This window comes from Nycticebus coucang, chromosome 2, assembly GCF_027406575.1.
Source record: "Nycticebus coucang isolate mNycCou1 chromosome 2, mNycCou1.pri, whole genome shotgun sequence".
NCBI lineage: Eukaryota > Metazoa > Chordata > Mammalia > Primates > Lorisidae > Nycticebus > Nycticebus coucang.
Window position 1 is genome coordinate 740251 of NC_069781.1, and position 17375 is coordinate 757625.

General features: G+C 58.5%; 2 protein-coding genes across 4 annotated transcripts; one reads left to right on the plus strand and one right to left on the minus strand.

Annotated features, from left to right (window-relative positions):
- The first annotated feature begins 136 nt into the window (after window positions 1–136).
- ENTPD8 (ectonucleoside triphosphate diphosphohydrolase 8) lies at window positions 137–6358 on the plus strand. Of its 2 annotated transcripts, XM_053556634.1 has the most exons (12): window positions 137–443; window positions 612–649; window positions 2822–2966; window positions 3051–3168; window positions 3833–3983; window positions 4063–4222; window positions 4300–4530; window positions 4609–4872; window positions 5028–5138; window positions 5464–5598; window positions 5680–5884; window positions 6040–6358. In XM_053556634.1, the coding sequence occupies exons 3-11, from the start codon at window positions 2841–2843 to the stop codon at window positions 5869–5871; spliced, it is 1488 nt and encodes a 495-aa protein (XP_053412609.1). In that variant the 5' UTR covers window positions 137–443; window positions 612–649; window positions 2822–2840; the 3' UTR covers window positions 5872–5884; window positions 6040–6358. The 2 variants fall into 2 exon arrangements, with proteins under 2 accessions (XP_053412609.1, XP_053412613.1); XM_053556638.1 differs by lacking the exons at window positions 137–443; window positions 612–649 and having other exon boundaries at window positions 902–2966.
- A 3-nt stretch (window positions 6359–6361) lies between these two features.
- Window positions 6362–16028, minus strand: NOXA1 (NADPH oxidase activator 1). Of its 2 annotated transcripts, none has more exons than XM_053556629.1 (14): window positions 15559–16028; window positions 13768–13850; window positions 12170–12278; window positions 10830–10964; window positions 10475–10582; window positions 9451–9510; window positions 9217–9260; window positions 8536–8659; window positions 7607–7652; window positions 7458–7516; window positions 7121–7275; window positions 6885–6999; window positions 6653–6767; window positions 6362–6505 (listed from the first exon to the last, which is right to left on the minus strand). In XM_053556629.1, the coding sequence occupies exons 1-14, from the start codon at window positions 15733–15735 to the stop codon at window positions 6417–6419; spliced, it is 1419 nt and encodes a 472-aa protein (XP_053412604.1). In that variant the 5' UTR covers window positions 15736–16028; the 3' UTR covers window positions 6362–6416. The 2 variants fall into 2 exon arrangements, with proteins under 2 accessions (XP_053412604.1, XP_053412601.1); XM_053556626.1 differs by having other exon boundaries at window positions 7607–7739.
- Window positions 16029–17375: the final 1347 nt, after the last annotated feature.

A 17375-nucleotide genomic window follows, 5' to 3' on the forward strand; every position in this document is an offset into this window, starting at 1 on the left:
CGCCCTGGTCTCCCCACGGTGGTGGTGGGCGGGGTGGGGGGACAAAGTCCACCTGGGCAGGGAGGGGCTGGGTGGGTCTCTCTCAGTGGGAGCACCTGCCCTCCCAGTAGCCCTGTAGTTGGAAGGTCATCCTGGACCGAGGACACTGGCCCTCTCCTCCCTCCTCTGCCCTCTGCCCAGGACTGGTGGACCTACAGGGGTCAATGTCACCCATGACCCTGGGGTAGGGGGTAGCCCTGGCAGCGACCCTGCTGGCCTCAGTCTGTGAGTCTGTGGGCTGGGAGTGGGTGGACACACACCCACTTGACCCCACCAGCAATGGACCCAAGTCCAGGTGGGCGGTGACTGGCTGTGTAGTAGGGAGGCTGGACGTAGGGACAGGACTGGGAACTTCAGAGCAGACCTTCCTGCTTGCTGCCAACACAGATTGCTGGCCAGGCCAGGTGAGGGGCAAGGGCCACTCCTGGTCTGAGGGGGGCTGTCATGGTTCTGGGGGGCTATCCTGATTCAGGGGGCCCCATCTTAGTCTTGTGGGGGCTTATCTTGGTTTGGGGGGCCATCTTGGCCCTGGGAATCCCATCCTGGTCTTGAGAAGGCTATTCTTGTCTTAGGGGCCCAGCTTCGTCTGCAGATAGCCATCCTGAACTTGGTGAGCCATCCTGATCTTGGGGAGTTCATTCTGGTCTTGCGGGAGCCCATTCTGATTTAAGGGGTCCATCTTCATTTTAGAAGGGCCATCCTGGTATTGGGGGCCCAACCTGGTATTCAGGGGCCTGTCTTGGGCTTGTGGGCCTGTCCTGATCTGAGGGGGGCCTGTCCTGGTCTGAGGAGGGCCTGTCCTGGTCTGAGGGGAACCTGTCTTGGTCTTGGGGAGCCTGTCTTGGTCTTATGGGCCTGTCCTGGTCTGAGGGGGGGCCTGTCTTTGTCTTAAGGGACCTGTCCTGGTCTTGGAAAGCCCATCTTGGTCTTGGGGGGCTTGTCCTGGTATAAGGGGGGCCCATCCTTGTCTTGGGGGCCTGTCCTGGTCTTGGAGGACCCATCCTCATCTAAAGGTGCCTGTCCTGGTCTGGGGGAGGCTATCCTGGGCTGGGGTGCTATCTTCGTTCGGGGGGTCCATCTGATCTTAGGCAGACTGTCCTTGCCTGAGAGGCTGTCCTGACCTACGGGTTACATTCCCTGGAGATAGAGTGTCAGGGGGTCCCTGTGTTCCCGCTCCCTGCCTATCCTCTGCTGTTCCTGTCAGGTGGCCCATGGCCAAGGTGTGCTTAGAGACATAGGCTGGGTCCTGTCTGGGTCTGGGCGGTCACCTGTCTTCTCTGAGGATATGTCTTCCCTCCTTAAAATGGCCTCATATCTCTCCACCGCACACAATTTCATGGGGATCTTTACTCTCACCACATGCCCAGGAGCCAGGACAGGACCAGCATGGTCTCTGTGGTCCACTCAAGTTGGCAGGGTTTGCATTCTTAGGGGTCACACGATATGACACCGAATCATATGCACCTCAGTGCTGGAGACCTTGGCATGCAGTTTCTGCCAAGCAAGAAGCAGGCCCAGTGTGACCTGGCAGGGTGCCTGATGACCCTGCACATGGGTGTGGCCTATGGCAGCTTGCAGGCTGGGGCCTCTTGCTGGCCCTTCACGACATAAAAGGGTGTGGATGCCTTGGCTGCCAAGCTGGAGCTGTCCTGAGCCCCATGCAAATGGCATTTGGTGTTCAATTTCCTGCCTACGGCCATCTGTGACCCACTAAAGCAGTGGTTCTCAACCTTCCTAATGCTACAGACCTTTAATACAGTCCAAAGGGGTCACGACCCGCAGATCGAGAACCACTGCACTAAAGTACTTCAAAATCAGATTACAGAAATCCAAGTTTGGGTTTTATTTATTTATTTATTTATTTTTGTTCGAGACACAGTTTCACTCTGTCACCCTGGGTAGAGTGCCATGGCATCATCATAGCTCACAGCAACCTCTCTTGCCTCAGCCTTTTGAGTAGCTAGGTTTTTTTTTTTTTTTTTTGTAGAGACAGAGTCTCACTTTATGGCCCTCGGTAGAGTGCCGTGGCCTCACACAGCTCACAGCAACCTCCAACTCCTGGGCTTAAGCGATTTTCTTGCCTCAGCCTCCCGAGTAGCTGAGACTACAGGCGCCCGCCACAACGCCCGGCTATTTTTTGGTTGCAGTTTGGCGGGGGCCGGGTTTGAACCCGCCACCCTCGGTATATGGGGCCGGCACCTTACCGACTGAGCCACAGGTACCGCCCCTTGAGTAGCTAGGTTTTAAATAGAAACCAGATGTCATTATTAAGAAGCCACTGCATCACAGTCCTTTGATAGAGAAGAGCCCTCAGCCTGGGTTCACATGTGGCCCTAACCCCCAGTGGCTTCCCCCCTGCCCTGGAGAGGCTGGGATGGGGGCCACAGAGCCCTGGCATCTTCAGAGTCCAGAGCTGGGCTCCTGCTCCACGGAGATAAGGCACAGGGTTCGCCCAGGTAACACAGGGGCCCACAGGGGCTGCCTTTGCCACAAACCATACAGGCTTTCTGGACCTTGCTGAGGCTGTACCCCCAGACCAGGTCCCCGCTGCCCCTGGGACCCTGGGCAGAAGGTTCCCACAGTGGGGTGCTCGGTCTGCCCACTGAGCACCCCCAGTCACCAAACGCACCAAGGGGGACTGCCCAAGCCCCAGGGCGACACCCAGGGTGAATGGCTTTCCAGGACAGGCAGTTGCATCTCAATGGAGACAAGGTGCCCCTCTGGAGGGCTGGTCAGGGGCAGCAGGTAGTCTGGTGCCCACAGCTGACCCCTTCCCCTGCAGGAGCAGCCCTGCCCTCACCATGGGACTGACCCAGAAGGAGCAGGTCTTCACAGCCCTGCTGGGGGCCGCAGTGGCCTCAGGACTCACAGCGCTGGTCCTTGTCCTAGTGGAGGCTGCCAACGTCCTCCTGCCTGCAGGCACCAAGGTGCGCCCAGACAAAGCAGGAGGAGCTGAGCTGGGCTGCCAGGCGCAGCCCCTCCTCGCTTCCTGACCCTAGTGCCACCCACAGTTTGGGATTGTGATTGACGCTGGCTCCTCCCACACGTCCCTCTTCGTGTACCAGTGGCCAGCGGACAAGGAGAATGGTACGGGTGTGGTCAGCCAGGCCCTGGCCTGCCAGGTGGAAGGTCAGTGCTGCCAGCTGGGCCCCACTGGGTGGAGGTCTGGGAGGCAGCACAGAGGGCAAGACCACGTGGGGCCAGGCAGGAGCTACTGCAATTCCACCCTTGGCAAAAGCAAGTTGACATACAGGGAAAGGGTCAAAGAGGCCAAGTGACTTGCTCAAGGTCACACAACTGGGCCATGGGAAGAAGCAACACTTCCCAGGCTGTGCCACCTCTGCCAGCATCTGCTGCCCAGTGACTGTGCTGCCTGAGGCTGCTAGCAGCAGGGCGCCTGCCTTGGGACCTGCGGGGGAAAACAGGTGGCCCCAAATTTGTTTCTGATTTATTCCTCACAATTTGAGAGGTCAGAAGTCCAAGATCAAGGTGTCTCAGGGCTGCACCTGGCTAAGACCCCAGGGGAGGCTCCATCCTGCCTCTCCCAGTTCTGGTGGCCTAGGCATCCTCAGCTTGTGGCCCCACCTCTGCCTCCGCCTTCGGATCTCCATCTCCATACCCTCTCAAGGACTCTCGTCCATCAGGCAGTCCAGGACGATCTCATCTCGAGATTACTAACTCCTTACACTGAGAAGACCCTCGCTCCAGCTTAAGTCACATTCCCAGGCTCCAGAGTACAGGATGTGGCCACGTCTTTGGGGACCTGCAGCCTGTCCTGGACACTGTGTTTCAGGGCCTGGAATCTCCTCCTATGCATCTGATCCGGCACAGGCTGGCGAGAGCCTGCGGGGCTGCCTGGAGGAGGCACTGGCACGGATACCAGAGGCTCAGCATCAGGGGACACCCATGTTCCTAGGGGCCACAGCTGGCATGCGGCTACTTAGGTGAGGGGCCTCCACCACTGGGAGTGGGGCAGGTGCCAGGTTGGGCTTCAGCCAGCTTGGCCCCGTCCTCTCTGCCCAGTCAAAAGAACAGCTCCCAGGTGGAGGACATCTTTGCAGCGGTCACCCGGGTCCTGGGCCAGTCTCCTGTGGATTTTCGGGGCACTGAGATCCTGGATGGGCAGGATGAAGGTGCCTTTGCCTGGGTCACCGTCAACTATGTTCTAGGGCTGCTCATCAAGGTGCCCCAGGAGGCCTATGGTGGGGGGAAGGGGGGGACTGCAGGACCAGTATGGCTGACAGCTCCATCTGTGGTTAGTTCTCATTCTCTGGAGAATGGACCCGGCCTCCAGAGGGGATGCTTGTGGGTGCCCTGGACCTGGGGGGGGCCTCCACCCAGATCGCCTTCATGCCTGGGGGCCCCATCGAGCATGAGAGCACCCTGGCCACCTTCTGGCTCTACGGCTCCAGCTACCGCGTCTACACACATAGCTACCTCTGCTTTGGGCGGGACCAGGTGCTGACCAGGCTCCTAGCCAGGCTGGTGCAGGTCAGGCTGGCCCAGGGGGGTGGAGGGGTGTGGAGGGCCGCTGGCTGGGCTAGTGCTTAGGCATCCCTGCTCCTGCAGAGCAGCTCAGATGGCCTGGTCCGACATCCCTGCTACCACAGTGGCTACCGCACCACACTGACCGCAGGCACCCTGCATGAGTCCCCATGTGTCCATCCTATGGCCCCCCAGAACCTCACCCAGAATCTCACAGTGGAAGGGATGGGCAACCCTGGGGCCTGCATCACAGCCATCCAGGAACTCTTCAACTTCTCCAGCTGCCAGGGCAAAGGGGACTGTGCCTTTGACGGGGTCTACCAGCCCCCCCTGCAAGGCCAGTTCTATGTGAGAGCCCCCAATGCCCACCCTAGGAACAGGAGGGATGGGAGAGGCGGGCCAAGCCTTGGCTGGCTCCTGGGGACTCTGGGGCTCCCTGTGGGTAGGGACTGACCCCAGGTGCACCTGGCGTGGCCTTGCCCAGAAACTACTGTGCCCTCCAGGCCTTCTCCAACTTCTTCTACACCTTCGACTTCCTGAACCTCACGTCCAGGCAGCCACTGGGCACTGTCAACACCACAGTGTGGAAGTTCTGCAAGATGCCCTGGAAGCTGGTGGGTGGCCCCCAGACTCCCAGGGTACAGGGCCCCTGGGCAGGCAGTAGGGCCTAGGGGCCGTGGGCATGGAGGACAGCGCCTTGGCTGTCTTGCTCCAGCTGAGAGCCAAGAGGATAACCAGTGGAGGCACCAGCCTCAGGTTGGCCATGGGGTAGGGCGGCACCAGGCTCCTCTGGACAGCTCAGGGTTCCAAGAGACAGTGGGAAGAGCTCTCTGCCAACTGCCTGACCCCTCCTGTTATTCGGAGATCAGAGCACAGAGGGTCCACCATGGCAGAGTGGTTTTGGGCCCTTACCTGGCCCCTTGACCTCCTGGGCCCCAGGTGGAGGCCAGCTACCCTGGGCAGGCCCGCTGGCTGCCTGACTACTGTGCCTCAGGACTGTACATCCTCGTCCTCCTGCTGGAGGGATTTGGGTTCAGCGAGGAGACCTGGCCCAGCATCGAGTTCCATAAACAGGTGACTACCTCCCCAGCACAAGGGCAGTGGTAGGCTCTGGGCAGCCACCCTGCAGCCCTGAGAGGCCCATGTGTCCCACAGGCTGGAGGCATGGACATCGGCTGGACGCTGGGCTATATGCTGAACCTGACTGGCATGATCCCAGCTGAGGTGCCGGCCCAGTGGCGGGCAGAGAGCTACAGCATCTGGGCGGCCGGAGTGGCATTTGTGGTGCTGACCCTGGTGGCCATTCTAGGGGCAGCTATGGTCCAGCTCCTCTGGCCCCAGGACTAACCCACCCATCTGGGTAAGTGCCTCCACCCTGGACTCAGGAGCCTTCCTGAGGCCTGACGGCTACAGTGGTTCATTCTGTGGGTTCTGGCCTCACAGTCCTGGACACCACAGTCAAGGCCTGCTGGCCATTAAGAGTGCATGGCCCTCACGCATAGCCCTCCATCCTAGCTTCCCAGGGCAGTGGGTGCCTTTCTGCAGTACCCCAAGGCCGTGTGCAGGGGCCTGTGTAAAGTCTGTCTCGGGGCCCACTGATGTAGCAGGGAGGAGCTTGAGAACTGCAGCCAGAAGGACGCATGGGCCGCTCAGGGCTGGAGGGACCTGGTTGCTGTAGTTGTCTGACTGACCAGATGGACAGAGTCCAGGCACTGTGGTGCCTCCTGGGGCAGCCCCTCCCACGCCCTCTTGGAAGCTCTGGTCAGGCTCCTGTCAGTCACTTAGCCTGGGATGTGGACCACATCATGTGGGGGTATTTTTATTAAAAACTCTTGGACATAGGATTTCCTGGGGCTGATCCTCCCTGCTGGGCCCGGGGGCAGGTGGGATCCTCACAGGCGCCGAGTGGCAGGGGCCACAAAGCACTTGGGGAAGATGCCGATGCGGCCGTCCCTGTGGCCTTCTAGCCAGGCTGCGTTCACTGCAGGGTCATGTCCAGCACTCAGGGCATATCACCTCAGCTTGGTCTCAGGGTGCCACATCTTGCTCATGCACAGGCTGAGCCCCCAAGCCCCACTTCCCAGGCCCCTACTCCCCACCCTACAGCGCTTGGGGAGTCCGTGCCCACCTTCACACAGCACGTCCACCATGTCCCCCTGCTGGAAGTCCAGGTCCTCGGGCTCCTGGGCTGCATAGTTGTGTTGGGCCACTACCTGGTAGAGGACAGGCCGCCCCCCTGCCCCCTGCAGTGGAAGGAGGGCTGCAGGATAGGCCAGGTGCCAGGAGGGGAGGTCCCCACTCTTAGGGCTGCCCTGCCCTGATCCTTAGGGCCACCCTGCCCTGCACCTCCCTCAGCTTACCTGACACTGGAGCCGCAGCCCTCTGGGGACAGTGGCCGCATCCAGCCATACGCTCTGCAGTGCCTCCTCCCCGGAGATGGGGACCCAGTGCCTATGCTCACCAGGGGCTTGGTAGCTGCAAAAAGACCTCAACGTGGCCCCCCTGGAGGGGGCCGCCTGGGGATTGCAAGGAGGGCGTGACCTCTGATCCTTGTGCTGGCCCCTCCAACTGCTGTCTGTGCCTGAGAGGTACCCACCTAAGCTGCCCCAGCTGGGCCTGGCGAGTGAGGGCCTGCCCTAGCAGTGCCCGCAGGCTGGACAGGTCAGTTCCCCTCTGGGCCTCCAGGGCCACAGTGAAGGCACACTGCACAGTGATGGTCACCCAGGGCTCAGGAATGCTGGTGGCTGTTCCCTGGAGGGAAAGAGGTGGGATGGCCTCTGAGTCCAGGGCTGTGGGCTGGACTTTGGGTCCAAGGGTGAGGGCAAAAACTGCAGTGGGGATTTGGTGCTGAGGGCTTGCAAAGATTGACTCTGAGGGTGGGGCCTGGCCCCCTGGGAGTGGCTGATGGGTGAAGGTGGGGGGGTCCCTCTTACCCCAGCACCTTCTAGGTCCTCAGCAGGGCCAGGGCTAGGCCCCCCAGATGTCAGCAATCCTGCAGGACACAGCAGGGACTCAGTCAGTACCTCCCACACCAAAGCAGGCCACCGGACTACCCCAAGCTCCCCTGGAAGACATCCCCTACCTGTGCATGGAGGAGCCTGTCTTCCAACTTGCTCCACATGGGGTCTCTGCAGGGGAAGCACAAGCTCATGGGCCTGGGGGCAGGAGCCACCTCGGGGATGGGGGTGGGTCCCCCATGCCTGTCTCCCGGGCCCCTGCAGAGCAGCAGCTCAATTGGGGGGATTGGTTCTCTGGAGTCCATAAGAAGCTCAGAGCACAATCCAGGGACTGGCCACTGCATTGGCTTGACTTTAACTTTTAACCACTTAGTGAATGGGTAAGGGACACATGGCAGGGCTGGGCCTGGAGCTCAATAGCAACTCCAACCGGGACTGCCAGTGTGAAGGTCTAGGCCGCTAGTGCAGCCATCGGGTTTTAATTCATTGGACACACTGACATACAAAGTCACTAGGAAGGTATTGCTATCGGGTCAGGAACACCAAGTGTTCAAAAACCCACGCGGACTTAGCAGATGGTTTTAAGCATGAGAGGATTTAATTGCACACAGTTGTAAAGGGCACTGAGCGCTAAGCTGCGAGTGAGTCTCAGTGGAAGAGCATGTGAAGGCGGCTACTTTAGACTGTGTCCTCTGAAGCAGGAACTTTTCCATCTGAGGCCTGCTCCCTCAGCTTCTCCCAACTCCAGTCTGGGGCACTGGGGCCAGGAAAGGGGAGTGACAGCCTGTTGCTGGAGGTGCAGGGGCAGGAACCCAGACTGCCCAGCCCGCCCCCACACCTGTCCCTCCTGATCACTCATGCCCAGAGTGGAAGGAAGAGCCTCTCCTGGGAGACCTCTGCTGGACACCACCTCCCTCCTGTCCTGATGACCAGCACCTGCCCTTGTGCACAGCTGGGCAGCCCCATTTGGGCTTCCTGGTGGTGAACTCACCTACCAGGATGGCTCTTCCTATCCCCCCACGTGGGTCCACAGACAAGGCCCAGGCTCACACACCTCTTCCTGGCAGGAGACCAATGTGCCATGGTCAGCTTGCCCTGCTTGGACAGGACCAGCCTCCGTCTGTGCATCGAGTGGGTTGTGGTGGACGCTGGCTCTTTGGGCATCTACAACTCTGGCCCTGGGAGAGGAGGGGGGGCCCTCGTTCTCAGGGGTCACCAAGCTAGGGGCTCATTGCCATGACCCCAGCCTGAGGGTCCTACCCTGGCCTGAGGGTCCCAAGAAAGACCAACCTGAGCTGAGGTGCATGTGGAAGCCCCTGCCCAGGGTTCTAGGCCTGTCGGTTCCCCACAGCCCAAACCACCTTGAGCAGTTCCCCTCTGCAGCCTGATTTGTCAAAAGAAGCAAAAACCCTACCCCAGCACCTGGGTCCTCTCCCTGGACAGTTCAGCCCAGACGCTTGTCCCTCCTCTCTCAGTGCTGCCTAGAACTATAGTGACACTGTGGTCTCAACCATCCTCCCATCCACCAAGTCCTAAGCCCCCCAGCTCCTTCAGAGGCCTGGGAGTGGGAGCTGGAGGTAAAGGGAAGGGGCCAAGAGAGGCTAGACTCCCCTTTCCTGGCACTGGGGTATGAGCCAGTTTCAATCTGGAAATGGTTTGCACAGATTTTATCCTCTGGCCAGAAGGGCCTACTGCCCAGCAAGAGAGAGACATACAAAGGACAGGCTCCTCCTACCGTGGTGTAGCCCCGGGCCTGGCTTCAGGGTTCACACCCTGTCCCTGTGGGCAGAAAGTGACAACCTCTTCGGGTCAAGAGTGTAGGGAGCAAATGGCTCTCCTTGCTCTCACCAAGTGGTTTTGGTGGGCCCTTCCACGAGGATGAGATGGCCACTCTGCCAATTCCCATCAGAGGATGTCTGTGCCCTGGAAGGGGACACAGGGCAGGACAGGCCTGGGGCCACCTGCTTACCTGAGGCTGCTGAGGCCAGATGCCTGAGCACTGGTCTTCAGGGAAGGCAGAGGCCACCACCTGGCAGGAGAAGGGGGCAGCAGGTCAGGGGGCCCTGTGAGGGCCCAACCTGAGACTGCTGGACCACCATGGTGGGAAAAATGAGTTTAGTAGAGGAAAACATCTACTGGTAATTTTAACTTATTTTTAACCCAACTTTTAAACTATTTTTTTTCTTATAAACAGTCTTCTGCTATGACACAGACTCCAGATTGATGCATCAATTCAGCTCAGAGCCCTTCCCCAGCCACCCTGGGCCTCCTAGAGACCTGCCTTGGCAGCTGATCAAACAGGCAGTGCCCCTTGGGCCTGAACACTATTATAGGTGACATCGGTATGCAGCTGGCCTAAAGGCCACCATGGCAAAACCAGGGGGCCCTTCCATGGGCACCTGGGTAGTCACCAGCTTCCCCACATTCTATCTCTGCCTTTGGTGGTGAGTTGCAGTGCTGCCCTGTGATTTGCAGTGCTGCCTGGCCCTGACCGGGAGTTGGCATGATGTGGCCCCCAGGCCAGCCACCCAGGGCCCTCTCTGGGACCTTGAGACATAGAGGCTAGAGGGCGTGGCTGTGGCCAGGTTGATCAGGGCAGCAGCACTCCACAAGTCGCCATCATGAGGGCATGAGCCTGCAGTTGGCTCTGGTTGATCCTGTCCCAGGTTCATAGCCCTATTTGGGGTGTCTCCCCTCAAACCTGAGAGGCAATGCAAGGATGACTTACTGCCTACTTTCTGCCCTCCAGACCTCTACTATGACCTTGACTGGACAGGCCCACATGTCCCTGTGAACACTACTGAGTGCTGAACTGCACATCAGGGGCAGCGCCTGTAGCTCAAGGAGTAGGGCGCCGGTCCCATATGCCGGAGGTGGAGGGTTCAAACCTAGCCCCGGCCAAAAAACAAAAAAAAAAAAAAAAAAAGAAATGAACTGCACATCAGGGGCTCTTGCAGGCTGCGCTGCCCTCCCTGGCCCACCAGGCAGCTCACCTTGGCCTTGCCCAGGAAGTCCACAGGCTGCAGATGCTCCAGGTGCCGCCGGCGAGGCCGGAAAACCTCGCCTCTGGGGACCTGCCGAGGCTGCAGGGAGGCCTGTTTCTGGAAGGGAGGTGTCCAGCTGATGCAGACCTGAGTGGCCCCCCAGGCCCACAGCTGTGGTACTGAGCCCTGGAGCAGAAGGGCCCCTTGGGCACTCTCACTTCCATAGGCCATAGGAAGCTCCAGCAGGCCCACATGGGACACCAGGGCCACCTCTCTCTGGATGCTTCCTCACCTTATGGAGTTGGTCTCGAGGGGCCAAGGTGGACATAAGCCCTAAGCCATGTCCCAGGCCAGTACTCCTCACCTGTACTTGGTCCAGGGCAGCATCCAGGCTATCCTGGGCCCACTCTGGCCACTTAGACGTGGCCTCCACTAGGCTGTTGGAGGCCTCAGTCCAAAGCCCCAGCTGGCACTGTGTTGCCGCCACATTGTACAGCACCTGAAGGGAGGCCCAGGTGACAGCAGGAGCCTGACTCCCCACCAGGTCCTTCCCAGCCCCTCAGTCCCACACCCAGTCCTTCACTTGGCCCCTCAATTGGTCCCACACCTGGTCCCTCACTTGGTCCTTCTCCTGGTCGCTCACCTGGTCCCCTCCAGTCTGGACCCTCACCTGGTGCTTTCCCTGGTCCCACACCTGGTTGCCACCTGGCCCCACACCCAGTCTGCCTTGGTCCCAGCCTGGGCTCCCCAGCCCCAGCAGCTGAGGGCTATTATGGTGTCCATCTGACATGAGGGCAGGACCCAGGCAGTAGTGTGAACACTTATAGCCTGCCTGGTTTGCTCTTGGGCAGCCAGGGATCATCCAGCCTCTGTGTGCCGAGTGTGGCCCATTGGCAGGGCCCCACCTTCCAGACCTGGCTGGAGCCATTCATTGCTATGGGCTGTCTTCTGCTTGGGACATCAGACGCTGGTCTCTTGGGGCATGCCGTGTCTCCTGTTTTGCATTTGGCTACACCCCCTCTGGGGTTCCATTATACCCTGGTCCCCCACCTGTCTGAGGTATAGCTGAGGAGAGTCCTTGCTAGGGGTCCAGGGAACACTCAGATCCTCCCCCAATGAGAAAGAACTTTTTCATGGCTGAATTAAGGCTGCCCACGGCATCAGTGACAGCAAAGCACAGTGCTCCTGGGAACCAACCCTGCCACCCAACCCCCTGTCCCCTCTGTGCACCCTGCCGGGTGCTCCCCATGGCCCTCAGTACCCACAGCCTGTCCTTTGGAGACCCCATTGCCCAGCCAAGGTAGCCCCACCCCTGCTACCTGGCCAGTGCCTGTGGGCCAAAGGACACAGGCAGGCCTTGGCCTCGGGTTCCAGACCATTCCAGTGGGCTTCCCTGTGTCTACGGGGACACATGTTGTTCCCAGAAGGCCTGGAGGCATGTAGTTCCTGGAAGGGAGGACCCTGTGTCCCTCCTCCCTGTGCAGGAGTGGGCAGAGCACACGGCAGTGGGTAGGTGGCTGCCCTACTCCCCTCCCCATGCACCTTGCTGCTCTTCTGGGCACAGACTGTTCATCCCAACTCCATGGGCCCAAGGTCTCAAGGCCTCCTGGGGCACTGGGACCCCTGGCAAGAGGGAACCTACCTGTGATGGTGACACCCTCCACAGATGGCCCCACCTGCAGTGGTGGGGACGTGTATGCTCACCTCCCAGGCCCACAGCCTGAACCGCAGCCCCAGCTGTGTGTAGTCAATGGCAGCGTTGTCCCTCAGCTGGGCCAGGGCCTCCCGGAAATCAGACAGAGCCTCTTGGAACCTGTGGGCAGCAGGGAAAGGGGCAGAGCGGGGGCCAACCTGGGGCCTTCTCTCCTCCCCCCAGCGACAGGGAACCCTGAGGGAGGGCAGCATGGTCGCCCAGGGCTCAGGGCACAAATTGGTTGAGTGGCATGGGAGGACACACCAGGGTTTGCCCTGCTGACCCTGCTTCCTGGGCACCCCTCCCCCTGCCAGGGGCCCAGTCTATACTGTGCAGGGTGCTCTGGGCTTTCCCTCTTGCTTCTGAAGGCCCCTCCAAACTCTGAGCCTCCTCCTAACCCCTGCTGGAAACCCATCTCCCCAGGTGGGCTTCCTGGGCTGATCAGAGAGGGGCTGCCCCAGAAGGCTTTGGGACCATGATCCCGAGAGACACCATCCCAGATGCCATAGTCCTTCATGTTAAAGCTTCCTCAACAAATTATGAAATGTCCTTTTAATACATCTGCATCTATGAAAGATAATACCTCTCAGCCCTTGGGTGACTGCATATTTAGTGGCGTTTTGTTCTGTTGTTTTGAGATAGCATCTCCTTCTGTGACCAGGTTGGAGTATAGTGGCATCATCCCAGCTCACTGTAGCCCGAAACTCCTGGGCTCCAGAAATCCTCCTGTCTCAGCCTCCCAAGTAGCTAGGACTACAGGTATATGCCGTATCTGGCTGATTTTTCTATTTTTTTGTAAAGACAGAGTTTTACTAGGTTGCCCAGGCTGGTCTTGAACTTCTGGCCTCAAGTGATCCTCCTGTCTCTGCCTCTCAGCGTGCTGGGATTACAGGCAAGAGTCACCATACTAGCCTTGAGTTATTTCTTTATGGGTACAATTCTTCTGTTATACTCCTGTGACTGCTGTCAGTGTGCCTGAGTGTTTACACTTGCAAAAATATGCACGTTGTTATCACCTGTGTGAGGTGGTCTATGAAATGTTGTGTTGTGTTTTTATGTTTCTCAAATATCCTTTAAAATATATAAATAAATATATTCTAAATAAATTTAAATTATTTTTTTCTAGAATTACATTTTGGGACATTAGGGATTTGGATCTTTCAGACTAGGATAGTCGTGATTACGATCATCTCCTCCAGCATGGGACCTCCCGAGCTCCAGGAATGCTGCCCCTAATTCCTTTTCTGGGAAGGACATGGTACAGAGAGCCGGGGTAGGCAGTGAGGACACTAGGACCAGCTGCCCTCCAGCCTGGTCTCATTCCCATATCCACCAAAATGGGCATATTCCCTTCATCCCTGCAACCACAAAGACATGGTGAGGAGTGACCCAGGGATGCCCAAGGAAATGTATCCTTTCTCAGAGAGCTCTGCTCTGCATCTCACTTGACTGTGACTGTGGCATGACTATAGCATCCTCGCCCAGGTATCCTTGAGGAGGGGTTGGCAAGAGAAGGGACGTAGGGAGAGAGAGGAGGTGGGGGCGGAGGAACAGATTCTTCAGAGAGACAAAGGGCCTCAGAATAGGAACAAAGCTCCCTTGCATTCACCTCTCCAGTTGGAAATTGGCCACTCCTCGCTGGAAGAAGCCAATAGCCATGCAGGCATCGTGGGTCACTGCTCGGTCAAATGCCTGGGGACAAAAATGCTCATGAAATCCCCAGGTCAGGAACCTGGTCACCCAGTGTCACAGGTACAGTCTGACTGGTGACAGGGCCCAGATTATATCAGGTTCTGGGAGACCTCCTTCATCTCCCCAGGAGCTCTCCCTTCAGAGCTCCTGCCTGGGCAAGGGTGTCACCACTCCAGTCCTTTACTGCCACAGCCGAAACAAACCTGAGCTGTCAAGGTGCCATGGGCTGGTCTGTCTGCCATGAGCACAACAGATGCTAGAAGGAAACCTCCAGTGTGCTAGTAACAGTTACCTCTCAGACATGGGATTATACAAAACTTTTGTCTTTTTAAAGTCTTTTTTTGGTAGTTGATACAAAATGACACACAAGATATCTATTAGAATCAGCAAAGCAACAACACAGAAGTCTTAGTATGGAAGGTTCATCTCTGTGTAAAGCACAGCTCTTCCTTAAACTGACTCGAATGTGGCCTGCTGGGACAGTGGCCATCCGTTATATGTGGGCCATAGAAAGGTGTTATGGGCTCATTCTTACAAATGTGGCTGAGTAAAGGCTTGTTGAACTCAGTTTGACCCAGGTGTGAGGGTGTGGCGACTGAGGGGCCCTGGTGTGATATGGCCGTCCTTCTGCTCCAAGCAGCCAAGTCAAATATTACGTAAGTTCCAGCCACACTTCTCTTCACCCTGCCCTGCTCCAAAGACAATCAGTTTTATTAATTGTAGCTGTTCCATCTGCTTTTTAAAGTTTCCAGCTAATATGCCTATGTCATTACTACTTAATTGCATTGATGTTAGACAGCACCCCTCTCTCTCTATTATGGAAGACAAAGATTTAACACAACCCTTGTCTCCTTTCTGGTCAAATCACGTTTTGTAAGTGGCATCTGGGTTAGCCTTCCTCGGATGATTCGCTGTTGAACTAACTGGCATCTAGTGGTTCTATTTCCTTTCTTGGGTAACATTTAAAACAGAAATTGTCATTGAGATGAGAATGGATTCCCCAGCAGTGCCAAAGCAGCAGAGGGGAATCCCTCGAATGCACTGCCCGGGATTTGCAGGACAGAGCCCAGATACTCTCCACAGCGGTCAATTCTCTTCTCTGTTCAACTACTGGGTGTTCCAGGCAGCTATTGCCAACTCTTCAAACTACCACAGGAACCTGGGTGCTTCGTGGGGCTGTCTGGGGATCTGAGCAGCCGGCAGGGCGCCCCTGGCTTTTAATTATGTGCTGATGGGACCTGGCCGCCCAATAAGCCCAAAGCATGTGGAGGGTGGAGCAGCTTGGGGGGCCTCCTCAGTGACAAGCAGGGTGCACCTGGGCACCCCAGCCCTTGGCTCTGTCCTGAGAAGCAGGTTGGGAGGCAGATAGGAGGAGGCAGACCCCGTCTCCTGCAAACCCCTGCCCCAGAGTTTCCATCTGGGGAACGAAGCAGACTGGAGTCTGGCCAGGTGGCTTTTCCCGCAAGACCGGCGCTGTGGAGGCAGTAAGGAGCACCGTGCCCGCAACCTGGCCTCATTACACTCAGTGTGGCTCCACCCACCCGCCTTCGGCTCTGCTCCCCAGGTGTCCGTCAGGGAGGAAGGGCAGGGGTCCCTTTCCCAGGTGGCCGTCAGGAGGAAGGACTTCGTCCCTGCCGCTGGCTCTTTATTCGCACCCTGGTGGCCCTCCCGGTGGGCCTGAGAATGCCTCCCTGGGCTGGGAACTCACCCTCAGCGCGGCCTCCGGGTCACCGGCCAGCAGGTGCACGCACCCCATATTGAAGCACATCCTGGCGGGAGGCGCCGGGACGCGTGAGAAGAGGCGCAAGGCGCTGCCCCAGTCCCCGCGCTCTACAGCTTGTACGCCACTGTGCCAATCGCGTACCAAGTCCCCAAGAGAGGCCATGGCCAAGCCTGCAGCCCTAGGAGGCGCTTCCGGGAGGAGCGCGCAGCGGGTAGGTTGTGGGGGCGGAAGCGCGGCGGGAGTGCTAGGGGTGTGCCGCTGCAGGGGGTGGGGGGCTGTGCCGGCCAGGAGGGTGCGGGTCTCCGTCAGCACTAGGTGTGACCCAGCCCCCTTCTCTCCCACGTTGCCCCGCCCCTTGAGGCCCCTCCCCACACACTCGGCTCCGCCCCACTTGGAGCTTTCAAGCTATCCGAACCACGCATCCCTTTCCGCCCGCCTTGGCCTGGGTGCGACGGGAGAAGCCGTCGGGCCAAGTTTCCGGCCAGGCGGGGACACCGCAAGTGGGCAATCCCTGGGCCAGGGCAGGCTGGCCGGTTTGTGTGGGCAGGGGGCCAGCGGCTCATGCCTGAGGTGGGGACGGGGAGGCCGGCAGAGGGGGTGAGCAGCACCGCTTCCCCCAGGCCCTCTCCGCAGCCCGCAGACGGCCGGACCCGGACGGAGCCTAGGTTAGGCCCAGGGCCTTGGTGAGCGGGCTGGGGCTGATGGCTCTTAGCATGAGTCTTTCTGTTCTTTGGACAGTGGGGCAGACACCCAAGAGTCCACGCAGGTGTGGAGGCAGCGGGAGGCACCCCAGTGGCCTCCCCTGCGTGGACGCTTTTCTCTTTTCCTCCAGGAAGAAGTGGAAAGGGCCTGCCAAGGAGGGCACCCCACCATTCCTTCTCACCTGCCTCACACCAGTCTTGGTCAAGGCAGAATACAGTGTGCCTGTGCTCTTCCTGCTTGTGGAGTAAGAGGTTGGTTGAGTTTACAGAACAGCTTCTGTGTCAGTGGGTCTGGCGGAGACCCAAGGGGGGGTGCAGGTGAGGCTGCCCAGAGTCCAGGATGGCTGGAGGCTGAACTTCTTTCTGGGAGACCTCAGGCTTTTTCCCTTGAGGCCTTCTGCTGAGTGGATGCCCAAATTATGGAGGAGAATCTGCTTTACTCCAAGTCTACTGCTTTAGTGTTAATCTTGTCTACAAAAATACCTTCCCAGTGACATGTGGATGGTATTTGACCAAATCTGTGGGCTTGTGTAAAATCAACCATGTCTGGCACTGGCACAGGAAAGGCTGCCACGGACAGGTCCTGTCCTCTTACTGCGCGGAGGACAGCCTGTCCGCCTGGCAGCTGTGGGAGCCAAGCTCCACTAAGATTCCCCACTCATCAGCCTGCAGTTGCCCTCTTGCCCAGCCAGGCCTGTGGGCCACACTGCTCAGAGTTAGCAGTGACACTTCTCCCTGTGAGGCCCGGGGCAGCAGCCTGAGTGCTCTGACCTGCATCCGCACTTGTGCTGTGGGGATGCTGAACAGTGACCCGGCAGACCTGCTTGAGGTGATGTGTGAGAGGATTTAGGAAGGCCCCAGCCTGCTGGGGGGACTGTTCCTGGCAGACTGTGCCACTGTAGCCCTGCAGTGGGGCTGTTGATCTCAACCGCCCCCTCCCCTAGGGCCCACCTAGTCCTCAGCATTCCCACTCCCAGGAGTCAGCCCCACTGGGTCCTTCTCCCCAGTTCCTTGGCAGTGTCCACTCAGTGGCTCTGCTCCCATCCTGCCCCTTCACACAGGGCTTCAAGGCCCTTGCCCTTCTCGATGCCCACTGAACAT

Coding starts and splice junctions, on each gene's coding strand:
- ENTPD8 (XM_053556634.1), top strand. CDS start 2,841: ATGGGACTGACCCAGAAGGAGCAGGTCTTCACAGCCCTGCTGGGGGCC. Junction 4,223..4,299: donor TTCTAGGGCTGCTCATCAAG/GTGCCCCAGGAG, acceptor ATCTGTGGTTAG/TTCTCATTCTCTGGAGAATG. Junction 5,599..5,679: donor GCATCGAGTTCCATAAACAG/GTGACTACCTCC, acceptor TGTGTCCCACAG/GCTGGAGGCATGGACATCGG.
- NOXA1 (XM_053556626.1), bottom strand. CDS start 15,735: ATGGCCTCTCTTGGGGACTTGGTACGCGATTGGCACAGTGGCGTACAA. Junction 12,279..13,767: donor GCCAATTTCCAACTGGAGAG/GTGAATGCAAGG, acceptor TGCTGCCCACAG/GTTCCAAGAGGCTCTGTCTG. Junction 7,740..8,535: donor TGGTCTCCTGCCAGGAAGAG/GTGTGTGAGCCT, acceptor GCTGCTCTGCAG/GGGCCCGGGAGACAGGCATG.